We start from the raw sequence: 13,333 nt of genomic DNA on the forward strand, positions 1-13,333 counted from the left end.
ATTTCTGGACTCTTCCCACATGGATAATTCTATGGACTCCCCAGCAAAGTCGCCACTTTGTTGGCAATTTTTTCTAGCTATCAGTCAAAATAGGAATGATTCTAAGCTTCATTACATTTGCCATTCTGAACTAGATGGTTTTGAACTAGACAACCAACTAACAAGAATCCCAAGGATAAAATTCTTCTGCACTTCGGGCCTTGCAAAACCCAGACGAGTGGACCTATAGGGCATTCACAAATATAACACAATTGACCTGGAATATCCCTCACAAGAAGACAATCCCCATAAACTCATACCAATGCATGTAGACATATGAGCAAAATCTCATTCCACTCTCAGTTAATGGGATTTGGATTAGTTTCAGAGCAAATAAGAACAAACAACACTAAATTGGAAATAAAGAAAAGTTGAAGTGATTATCAATTCAAGACTGTCTGAAACATTGTAGTGACATATAGACCAGTGCCTATCCTAAGGTAACAGAGTCAGCATCTCCTGAGTTTAGCGATTTCATTCACAGATATTGATGCCTTACACCAACACTAGATATTTCCCATCGTGGATCACACTTATGAAATCTCCTATTATTTCATTATCCCCTACAATTAGCAAGCATTTAATATTTTCCTAGAAAAGAACCCTAACTATGCAATTACACATTCACATAGCTGCGAAGACAATATCCTTGATAAACAGAAATCATGAAAGATAACAAAACAAGAAAGAGAGACAAAACACGATAGAATTAATTCATTGATTCAAAATTACAAATGCACATTTCAGGCTAATACATAACTCTGAACTCTGAACATTTTCCTAGTATATGTTAGCTATCAAAATCCCAGAATCAGAATCCCCCTTTTACAGCCTTGGTATTCCTTTTATAACAACAAGGAATGCAACAAGCTATAGGCTGTTTTACAATTGGCTTCCTTGCAGATTGACACGTCAACCCCATGGACTAGAGAAAAAACTTATTGCTTGATTTCAAAAGAAGCAAGAGAAAAGACACAAATATATGCGCATCATTTTTGCCTTGATAGAGAATAATTTTCTATTGTCGCATGTTTTGAGCTGTGCCACCATTGCATTACAACTGCCTTCTTAGAAGCACGCCTAGTTTCACTCGACACAGAAGGAATGGAGCATCTCAAAACCCAAAAGGGGAAGATCACAGTCCCAGATTGACAGCAATGAAAGTGGAAAGAGGAGCTCAATCACAAATCTTGTGAACAAAGAAGAGGTGGCAACTTCCATGAGCTTACAACATCATACCAAAGTTGCATCTGAACCATCCACCTTCCCCAATTTCCCATTTCCTCTCTTCTTCCATTGCCTCTGTGCTATTTGGTGGTGCAGGGGAAAATGTGGATAACCCTTGAGAGATTCCTTGCGCCTGAAAAGGCCTCTCAAGACCCCTTTGGTTACTCGCTTGAACATTCTCCACCATGTGTCACAAAACCTAAAATGGAGAAATGCACAACCTTGCCTTGTAATTATAATTCCCATATTTAGAACCATCCTTAGACAATCACAAAAAACACCTCGATAATTGCTTAGCCAAGACTCAGATTGTTTCTCTTTATAGGAAACTGAGATTTCTAAAAATAGATTATTCTTTTGTAATTCTGACATGCATGTTATTTCCCACTTTAAGCTCTCAAAACTTCTCTTGTTCTTTCATCACCGCCAACTCAGTTGTCCCTGTCAAAGTCTCTTCTACATGTAGCCTCAATCTCCGTCGTTTTGAATTTCTTGTCCTATTCATACGCATGTAAGTATTACTTGTCCTTTTGAAATTCATCGTGGACAAGAGGTTCTGCCATGACCTTCACATCACACATTTCAAACTTTTGGGGTGCTGTGTATTCCACCTCACTCGTGCCAGTTTCCTCTATCGATCCATTTATCAATTTGACCACAACCTGCAATTGTTTTTCGAGACTAAGATTCTGCACGCTCGCTAGTCTTTCATTTCCTTCAATTTCATCCTCGCGGTGGTGTAGGATCCACACTCCTTAATTCCTTTTACCTTGCATGCCCTCGAGCCTCTTTGTCTTCTTTAATTCATCCTCGCAGGGACGTGGGCATTTACTTCGGGCATTCGTTCATTCCTCTCTCTCGCAAATCTCTTTTACTCCATGAAATAACCCCATAGGAGCATGGGGTCCAACACTCCTCCTTTCACATCCCTGCAATAGACTTTGAGCTTAATGAAATTCACCTGCAGAGCCGTGGGCTACATCTTTAACACTTTCAACAAAAAACCCTTCCCTCGCGTGCCCGCTAAATTTTTGTTTACATCATCATTGCCACGTGGGAAAGTAGGGCCTTGCTTCTTGGTCACTTGACATCTATTTGCGCACCCGCAACAAAAGACCCTACGAAAACATACCATGTTGCGGGGACGCGGGCATTCACTTTGGGAACCCAAACAATGCTTCCGCAAGCCCACGAGACAAATAGTGAGGCAATAAAGGTGATCTGCACAGAAATGGGGTCAAGGATTAAGGCAAGAAATGGCCACGTGCCACCTAAAACATGGGTCATGGGGTCGTTGCTATTTGAGAATAAATAAAGGGGAAATTAATGAAAGATACAAAACCATAGAAAAATAAAACCCCTTCACTAAACTTATACTCATATAAAATTCAAAGACCAAAAATGCAGTCTACCTAAGGAACATAACCAAAAACATTATTTTGCAGTCCTAATAGTGTCTTCACTATGAGATCAAGAACTTTCTTCAATCTTAAATTGGAACTCTAAATACAATTATATATATGGTGAAATGTGAAGTGGTCATAAGATTTTCACTACTCTATATTCTAAGATAAAATAAGCCTTTTCTTTTTTACATTGAAACTAGAAATCAAAGTGTTACCTTAGATAAATTCATTTACATATGTGTAAAGTGCAAACTAGTCACTCCATGCCTTAAATCTACTTGTTTTTAGAATGAATGTTTTGTTGTTTTATTGTTATTCTAATAAAACCTAGCACCACCTTTAAGCTTTTGAAGAAAGAAACCCCTCACCATCCAAACTAGAGGGTAGTGATTCTTTTGCGCAAGAGGAGATCATCCCTTTACATGATACTAACCATTATTTTACTTCTCATATCATAGACACCAACATCTCAAGCTTTCATGGCTAGAAGACTGCCTTTCAAGGCTTTGAAGCACAATAAGAGTGCAATTGTTTAGTGTAATGAAAATTTGAGATTGATCTCATTGCGAGCCATTCTAAAGAATTCAAAATTGATGGCTTTAACTTAGATATTTTTATATTATATTTTATCTTACTTTGAAAATAATATACATTATTCTAAAAAATAACCCTAAAATAGAATTGGTTTTTCTCCTACACCTTGTTTAACCTCTTATAACTACAATAAATGACCAAGTTCATTCTTAGTCTTCTAAATAGATATGTCAATTTGATTTACAAGTTAATTTTTTATTTGTGTCCCCTTGAATGCCATTTCATAATTATTTTAAGTGAAAAAATATTCAAAATTTTGAAGTACGTGTCTATCCATAAGATCTTCTTATGTCAATAGTATCATCATTCTCCAAAATATAAAGCTGCAAATAGACTATTTACACAAAAAAATGAAATACAACTATGCACCATATTTTAAATGTTATGTTACATACAAAAATTGATAAATAAAACTATTATATCTTCTATGCACAAATATAATTAGTTTCTCGAGCATAATTTAAATATAATTTTCTATCAAGCTAACTCTTACCCTTCATTTATAAATAAATACTAATATATTATATTACATTCAAACATTTATAATGTAAATAATATATTATAATTAATGTTCTATCGAGATAATCCTTGCTCTCCTTTGAAAACATATACTAATATATTGTATTACATTAGAACATTTCTAACAACATATATTATATTACATTAGAACATTTCTAACCCAAAAAAATAAAAATAAAAGAGAAAACGAAATAAAAGAATAGGAGGAGTAAAATAGTAATTTGGCGAGTCCATTAGAAATAGAATTAATTTAGAAGCGTGGCGGCACTTGTTTTGTGGCGAAGTTAGTTTAGGGTGCGTAACTAGTAAGGCGGCGAAGGGAGGAAATTTGCTTAAATTGGGAGGAAAGCAAATGAGGACGCGGTCCACTTGACGGCCGTCTCATCCCGCGACCCGGTAATAAAACCCGCGCTTTCATTGACACGTGCCGGTCAGGGTTGAATAAATCAGCAAACAACGAAAATGCTGGGCGGACTCCACGGTTCTATTTATGTCAGTTTACCTGCAATTATTTTTGTTATATTGCTACGCGAAACTCTCGTGGTAAATGTCGAGCATGTTGGATGGTTGGGAAGGGATGGATGGTGTTTAGTTGATCGTAAAAGGACTGTTGTGGGGTGTGGGGGGACGAAAGAGTCGCGAGACATTTATGGGCAAGGTCTTCTCGAGCGAATGTAATTGTAATCGGAGAGGCGGAAGACAAGTGTTTGATGAAATGCAATTGGAAAGGGAAATGGATCCGGCAGGAGTTGGAGGAGGGGGAGGATAGGGCTTCATTCATCATTCTTCATCCATTAAGTAAGCATTATTAAGAATACAAGCATTATTAAGACGATCTATCATCCATGGAGGCCACCAAGGGCTGGTTTCAGCGCTTTCAGCCCAAAGCAATGAAAGCCGCGCTGGGGAAGAAGAAAGACGACAATAACACCAACAATTGCCCTCGGCCTCCCAACGACGAAGCTCCTTCTAACGTAACCAAGCAGAGAGTAGCTGCAGCCAAACAGTACATAGAAAACCATTACAAGGCTCAAATGAAGAGTTTGCAGGAGCGCAAGGAAAGGTATTTTCAATTTCTCCTCTTCCTTGCCTTCTCTGTATATTCTTCTACTAAATTTTCTGCCTCAATTCCCTGCTCTCTTGAAGGAAATCCTTCTCCGACATTTGTCTCTACTCAACTTTCAACTTCCCTAATTGACCTGCGTGACGGGGTAGAAGTAAAGCTACGTTAATCTTTACCAGAGAGTGAGTCAAGTTCAAGTAAGGAGCAAGGTAGCCAGATGAATTGGATCACTTGTAGCCACTTTCTAGGGCGTTTCTATGGTGGACCTTAAATATGAAAGAAACCATTATATTTAAAATTTTTACGATGTAATCAGAAAAATACGAATACAATAAAATACCTATTCAAAAAATGTTAATATATATAATTTATAAAAATCCAACATAACTCTAGACTATACAGACATAAATATTTATATGCTAGTCATAAAAAAATATTCTCTACCAGTTCTTAAATCTGTCTTAATGATTTAAAAAAGTATGGTTTTTTTTGGTGTCTGCTGTTTCTTTAATAAAAACCTCCCGTTCAATTTCTTTAATATCAAAATCTTTGTTTATTTACGTTTATTCCGGTTGAATAAAAAAAACATATTAATTGAAAACAGCCTCGATCAACTGTATTTGTTAACCTTGCTTGTGTTGATGACATTGGGGGAAACGCACCTTATTCATAATTCTATCAACAATATGAAGCTTCTGGAAGCTTTCCCTGTGGCAGTTTGAGATAATATTTTCTCAAGCTTTGGCAATTGCAAATTCAAGGCATCTCGTATGCAGATTAGCGGCAATTGTTCACCATTCGTCATAACAGTGGTCAAGATAAATGTGTTACGTTGCTGTCTCTGTTAAGCAATCAGAACACATCACGAGTAAAACTTCTGCTTTCATACCATAACATCAATGTTCCATTGAGTTTTCTGGCACAGGTAGGGACTTTGGGACGAAGTTTCAGCAACGAATTTTTTTCCAAATTAAAATAAAGTAAACAAACCTAAAGAATTTGAAATTTTAAACAGTAAATACAATGTGCTGCGTTTGCAACAATTATGCTCCTCCTTTTAAATTTCAGGGGGTTTTAGCATTATTTTCCTTTAAAAGCTTACTTTTTTTTATGACCAAATATAGCAGGCTATCTGGTCCTAAATAAAGGGGATGTACCATCCAAGTGTCTGAGATATTGGAGACGTCACCTGGACCCCAAGAATAAGTTCTCATGGAACATTGGATGATATAAGTAAGAATATGGTTCTAATGATTAAAATCACAGATTCTATAAATTCTGGTTTGTATTGAACATTTAATACCAGTAAATTTGTACTGGCCTTTGTTTTCCAGGTGCGCTAACATCACCTGCTAGAAAATTCTGTCAATGTTCAAGATGAGTACAATGGCTTCCGGAAATAACTTTGTTTATTTTATTTTCATCAACGTTTTGATCACACTGTGTGATGCACCATTGGAATGAAAGAGGAAAACTGGATGGTTTGCAGATTTAGCTTGACAAAAAGTGACCAAGATGCCAAGCAGGGAAGGGGAACTTAGGATCCACGCTAACTGATAAATCTGGGCTAACAGAAAAGCAACAATATAACAAGAGAATGATGAGGAAAGGAACAATATGATATATTCAATTGTGGTAAGATTATAATAAAAATAATGTAAATAATAAACCTAGGATGTAGTTCTATAATTTAATGTAATCTTGATAATATAATACACACCTACAATAATATAGTACTGATAAACCAAAATAAACAGTATAATAATATCAATAATAGTATACTGAAGATAATCCTATGTGGAAACACTTTTTAATGATTATGCTATACTCTTGCTTGAGTGGTTAAGAAATAGAACATTATTTAATTGGGAAAGAAACCACTATTTACATGAATCATAAACCTGTTGAATATTTGCAAGCACATTTGAAATTACAAAAACATGTCAGCATGAATTCTTGGGTGTAATACAACAATCTTACTTGGTTGTTAAATATAAAATAAGTGGAACTAACAAGTTGGATAATATGGGATCTGTAAGGTGCTCTAGATATTCCAATGCAGCTCACGAATTATGGATTTGTAATGTTAGCTACTCAAACATTTAAGAAGTGAGTACAAAACAAGAAGTACAGTACCATAACTAAAACAATGGGAAGTATAGAAATAGAAGCGAAAACACTTGGCAGTCACAGAGACACAAGATTTGGTTGAGATAAGCCTCAAAAGGGAAAAACTCTACGTTGATGATTAAATACTCCCTAGAATCCACAATAACCAATTAAGTACGATCAATATGAATGAATGCCAGTCTAATTTTGACCTTTACAACCTTCAACAAGTGATAAGAGTGGTTCCATCCATCCACAAGCTACTTTCCTTTAAGCCCTGTTCCAACAATTTCTAAACCTGCATAATTTCTCTTTAAATGAAGTTAAATGATAGTGCCAACTAGAAAATGGATTACCAAATTCCCTAAGTAGATGCTTGAACTTTCTAAGTAATGGAAATCATGAACTCCGACTTATTGAAGTCGAAACAAATTGACAATTCTTTTTAGTTTTATAATTATTGCCATGTTTAAATTGTCTACAGTTGCCTCTTTTGCTGGTATTGTTCACGAAGTTGACTAGACTGTCAACATGGGTGAACCTGCTGATGTTAGCCAAAATTTCATTTTACACAGTCTGTTTACAAAAAGTGTTTTCATCCCCAGGATGCTTCAGATCAGTCAGAGTCTTCAACAACCTTATATACATGCCTCAATGTCGTAACTCTCAGAAATGACTCACCAATGCTAAAATATGCTTAAATTGAAGTCTTTGATTGATTTGGATTAAAATTGACCTCTCAATTGTAAAATGGGAACTGATTTTTGGATCACTCCTCTGCATTTAGAGGGGCTTTTGGTCCCTAAAAGCTCAGCAACCTAAAAGATGTGGAAATTTATTCTCAACAGCATTTTTGTGGTACCACTTTGTTTTGGATGGACATTGATTTTTAGTCCAACCAACCATGTTTCATGTAGGCCCCTGTGCACTTTCCTTTCTTTCTTTTGAGATACTACATCCTGCTGAAGCTCCTCCGATGGTCTTGGACTAAGGTCTTCCACGGATTGTAAAACTAATTCCTCTTCCTCATCCAATATTGGAGGTTTAATTAGTCTTAAATTTCCCACATTAACAACCAAATATATTCACCCAAAAGGCACTTTTACTATTTGTTCCAGAATTGATAAGGGTCCATATCTCAAAGGCTTCATCTTTCTTGGTGCTCCCTGGGTTCTGTCCTTGCACAAGTACAACCAAACTTGATAACCCACCTTGACAATGTGTTTGGTGTGGTATTGGTTATGCCATCTCTTTCACTTTGAGCTGCACTTGTCTGATATAATAGAATTTTCCAGTTTTCTCTGCCTCTATGTTAATATTTTAACCTTTCTTACATGGCTGTCCCACAAGTACATCAAACAGGCTAAGAGGTAAAAAATCTAACATATTTTAAATGGCGAAAGAGTTGTAGATGAATGCATGTCTGGGTTTTAGGAATGCTGCTTATATGTCAGGCTTTCCTCCCATGGCTTTGGATGCTTCAGATTATAACCATTAAATAACTAAACTAAAGTCCTGCTTACCATTTTAGTTTGTCCATCCATTTGTGGATGGAAAGCCATGCTTCACTTCAATGTGGGGTATCCTTTTACTCGCAAAGTGTGCTCCAAAACTTACAAAAAAATCGGGAATGTCAGTTTGACATGATCCTTTGAGGCAAACCAAAGTGAATTCGTACATTTGCAACAAAAATAATTTTGCTGCAGTCTTCCCTAGCAATGTTTTTTGACATGGAAATATAACACATATTATGCTAAGTCTTTCAGCTACCACAAACAAATAACAATGCCCTTTCTGTGTCCTGAGTAGCCCTCCAACAAAATCCACTGAAATGCTTTCCCGTGGATGAGTCAGGATTGGAAGGTGAGTGATTTTTAAAAAAAAAGTTTTGAATCTTTTTTTGAACTTTTAATATATAATAAGGGGCTAAAATGCCATTTTTTTCTTCGATTTGTTAATTGTAGGGTTGTAATTTTGTAATGTTTGTTTTGTTTATGTTCACATAGAATGGCTGGTAGCTCTAGTTTAATTTTCCTCAATGCTGAGAGTTCATTTAAATTTGATGCAGAATCACCTCTTTGGTGACATATGACAATGATTGAACAACTTCCTATTGATGGGGGTTGTTGTTGGTGTTTTAGCTAATGTGGAATTGAGTATAAGAGCTTGAATAGGCAAGTGAAATCTCACGCGTGCAACTATTCCTCGATTGGGAATTAAAATTTGTTTTGGGTTGAATTAAAAAAAGGTTTCAAAAGCAACAAATAAGAGGGTCTACTAAAGAACAAGAGGATGCCAACATGGTGAGTCATAGATCAAAGGAAAGATCACATCCTCTTGCTAAAAAAAGCCCATAGAAACCTCACAGTGGCTTATCACAATTGGTTGGCCGACATCCTTTCATACCCTTGTCACCATCTTCTTGAGAAGAGAATGTTCTGCATAAAAGAGGCACATTGGAAAAGGCCTTCAAGAATTAAGTGAGGGAGGTTGAAGATGAGAGCATTGCTTGTTGCATTTATGGCAATGAGCTTCCTTTCAACCTTGTTAGATCACCATATTGTTAGGATATGGTGATGGTCATTGCCAATGCCCATGCCGATACTTTAGTCCTGGGAATGAAAAGGTGCGAACCACCTTATTGGTGAAGGAGAAAGCTTCAGTAGAGGCATCATTGAGAGCAATTAAGGTCACATGGCTTAATACAGGTGTGTCCATCATTTCTGATGGAGTTAAAGATTGCAAAAAATCAAAATAGACCATTGATCAATGTCATTAGAGTGTCCCCCAAAAGGGAAATGTTTTTGAGAGCAGTGAGGAGCAAGTGAAGGATGCAACTTTCATTGAAATGGTGGGCCCCAAAAATGTTGTTCAAATCATAACGAACAACACTAAAAATTGTATGGCAGTTTGCTTAATACTGGAGGGTATGTGTAGGCATATTTTTTGGACACTATGTGCTGTCTACTCCTTCAGTTGATATTGCAAAAGATTGGCATGAAGATCGAGAGAGTCAAAAAAATCTATATGGATGTTTGGGAGATTTAAATATTTCTGACTAGTCATCATATGTTTCAAGGCATCCCCAGAACCATCTTCAACTTGGAGTTGTTGGAAGTAATTTAAATTTTACTTTTTAGTATATTTTTTAATTTTTTGATTGTTGATATGTGACTTGTCATCTCTATTTTTTCATTTGCCAATTTATTCCCAAGAACGTTTTTTGCTGCTATGGTTTTTTCTACGTGTTAAGTATTAAACCATAACAAAGGTTTGCCTATTAAATTATACTCTAATAAGTGTTTAGTTAAAAAATAAAAAACACTGGGCTGCCCCTACAATGTTAGGCCTTGCTCCATGATGCATGCTCTTACAACTTTTGGGCCAAGTTTTTTAAATTCATACACCCTCAGGTGAATAAAATAGTATCGTCAGTCCTACAAGTTTTTTATTTATTTAATGATTAGCATTATAATAACTTATTATGGCTAATTTTATCTCTACACACTATAACTAATTTTTTTTTTTTTATATAGGTACAACTAGTACTTTCTTTGTTTCCCAAGTTTTTGTTGAGTTTTTCCTGTATTCAAGTAATTGAATTACACTTAGACTTTTTCCACACCACGTGAATAGAATTGTACCATGTTCTTTCGTATAATTCCTGCTCTCTAATGTAAAATCTGGCCAAATAAAGGGATTGATTTTGATTGATAGTTATGCATGATACTTATAAAGGAATTATTACATACATTCACTAGGGTGAATTCTTTTCATTGGTGTTAATACATTTGAAATCTGTTAATAGTTTTAACTAGTTATAATTGACTCGTTTTTCAAATAAGGTATGGGTGTTCTATCGTAAAAAGCTGAGTCCCTATTTCTTATGAGGAATGGGAATCAGACCAAGAAGAAGTTTAATTGGTTTTCTCTTTGACAATTTTTTATTTTTTCTCTAAGCAAACCACATAGCTCTGCCCCATTTGGGTTTCACAAATTTCTAGAATACTCATCATAAGGTTTAAAGTTGTATGCTTTCTTGGTCATCTGTGAATTGTAATTGTTATGTTATAAATGTTGATATCTCCATTTCCTTGAATCTATCAAAAAGATTTATGGCATTGGCTAAATCTTGATTGTCCAAACCTTATTAACAGTTAAATTTACTGCAGCTGATACTGAATCTTAAGAGACAAGTACTAATACTTGCAACATGTCTGTTGGCTTTGTCTTTCTTCAGAAGGTGGATTTTGGAACGTAAACTGGCAGATGCTGAAGTGTCTGAAGAGGAGCAAAATAATCTTCTAAAATATCTTGAAAAAAAGGAGACAGAATACATGCGTCTTCAACGACACAAAATGGGTGTTGATGACTTTGAGCTATTGACCATTATAGGCAGGGGAGCATTTGGGGAGGTTAGTCTGTCTGTCTGTCTCTCAGTGTACTCTTTATATACAGATGTGCTGACATTCTCTGTCATGTATATGCTTGATTTCTTTTCTGCGTAAGCTATGATAGATTACCAGAATGACCAAGTCAACATCATGTTTGGTGATTAATGGATATGACTTTGCATTTTAATTAAAGATGTTACATTTTCAATTTAATTAGGAGTCACTGGATTATCTATCCCTAGTATGTATGAGTTCTGGCAATTAAAGAATTTTTGGGCATTTTTATATCTCAATTTTCTTATAGTTTATCCATGAATTTCATGCAAAGAGGTCTCCTGGTGCTTCATGTGTAAGGAATCCTTGTGGTGATTGTTGACTGTGCACTTATGTCCATATAATGGGGTGAAGCTTTTTTCTCTCATTGGTCTATCATAGAGAATTCCTTCTGCCTGAATACGAATACTGAATGTCAGGTGCCATATCTTGTCAAATTAACAATATCGGGTGTACACTGAGTGTATTGTGTTTTTAAATGCATATACCTAAGCAGCTTGTCAGGATGCAACATATAATCATGCAATGTATACTAACTTACAGGTGTATTGATGGATTTTTTGTTATAGTTTCGAGTTGCTACTCCCTAGATCAGCAATAACAATATCTTCTGTTCAGGTGAGGTTGTGCAGAGAAAAAACAACAGGACATGTTTATGCAATGAAAAAGCTCAAGAAGTCAGAGATGCTTCGTAGAGGCCAGGTTATATCTACACAATGTGCATTTTCATGATGTATGAGAAGCTTTTCTATTACCTTTTTAATGCAATCATGTCTGACTGAATCTTTTGAATTTTGTGTAGGTGGAGCATGTCAAGGCTGAAAGGAATCTTCTTGCTGAGGTAGACAGCACTTGCATTGTTAAACTCTATTGCTCTTTCCAAGATGATGAATACCTGTACCTCATAATGGAATATTTGCCTGGAGGAGATATGATGACATTGCTGATGCGGAAGGATACTTTGACAGAAGATGAGGCAAGGTTTTATGTTGGACAGACAGTTTTGGCCATTGAATCAATTCACAAGCACAATTATATTCACAGGTTTACTTTGTGTTTCCGTTATTTCCAGTTTTGTCATTCACGGGGGAGAGGACTGCTTGTGAAACAAGAGAATCACCTTTTTCTTTGTACCTGGCATTTGGCAGGGATATTAAACCGGATAACTTATTACTTGACAAATATGGACATATGAAGCTGTCAGATTTTGGCTTGTGTAAACCATTGGACTGCAGCAATTTGCCTACTCTCCATGAAAATGAATTTACAACTGCAAACAATCTAAAAGAAGTTTTGGTTCTAGATGGGCGTTCAAATGCATCATCCACTCCCAAACGTACTCAACAGGAGCAGCTCCAACACTGGCAACGAAACAGACGTATGCTGGTAATGACTCTTACTGTTTACATGAAGTATATTACATATACTGAGTAACATAAAAATGTGATGTAAACAATATGGCTTCAAGCAGAGGGAAAAGGCCTCATTATTTTTGTCACATTCTACTTTTGATAGAGTGGTCACATTACAGATCTTATTTTCTAATTTAAGACTTTTATTCAAACACCTTACCTTGCCCTATGGACCTTGTTAAAGTTTCTCGTGTCTTATATCTTATATTCTCAGGGCTAACTTTTCATTATCTTTTTATATAATTAAATAATGTCGTGAAATATTAATCGAAGAATAATGACAGCGATTCTGGAAGACTGATTGCCGTGAGTTATTGATCGTCTCCATCATTGAATCCGGTTTAAATACAAGAGGAAAGGTCGCCTACGTAGGGACATGTCCATACATGGCAGTTGCCACGTATGGACATGCCCCTACGGAGGCAACCGTTCATATCAATTAGTTTATTTATGTTTAATTTCCGAACTGTATGCTTTGTTAATATATCACTCTCCAGATAATAACCGATTTACCAT

The 13,333-nt window shown here is 35.9% G+C and overlaps 1 protein-coding gene across 4 annotated transcripts in view; it reads left to right on the forward strand.

Moving 5' to 3' along the window:
- The first annotated feature begins 4,299 nt into the window (after nt 1-4,299).
- LOC131031467 (uncharacterized) overlaps nt 4,300-13,333 on the forward strand; it is a 111,758-nt gene continuing 102,724 nt past the window's right edge. For 3 of the 4 annotated variants that reach the window (XM_057962588.2, XM_057962597.2, XM_057962613.2), the window contains exons 1-5: nt 4,301-4,848; nt 11,198-11,372; nt 12,024-12,107; nt 12,208-12,449; nt 12,554-12,791. In XM_057962588.2, coding sequence (XP_057818571.1) covers nt 4,631-4,848; nt 11,198-11,372; nt 12,024-12,107; nt 12,208-12,449; nt 12,554-12,791 — 957 coding nt within the window. In that variant the 5' untranslated portion in view covers nt 4,301-4,630. Of the gene's footprint in view, nt 4,849-11,197; nt 11,373-12,023; nt 12,108-12,207; nt 12,450-12,553; nt 12,792-13,333 lie in introns of all 4 variants that reach the window. The other variant, XM_057962607.2, reaches the window with a different exon arrangement.

This window comes from Cryptomeria japonica, chromosome 6 (assembly GCF_030272615.1).
Source record: "Cryptomeria japonica chromosome 6, Sugi_1.0, whole genome shotgun sequence".
Lineage (NCBI taxonomy): Eukaryota > Viridiplantae > Streptophyta > Pinopsida > Cupressales > Cupressaceae > Cryptomeria > Cryptomeria japonica.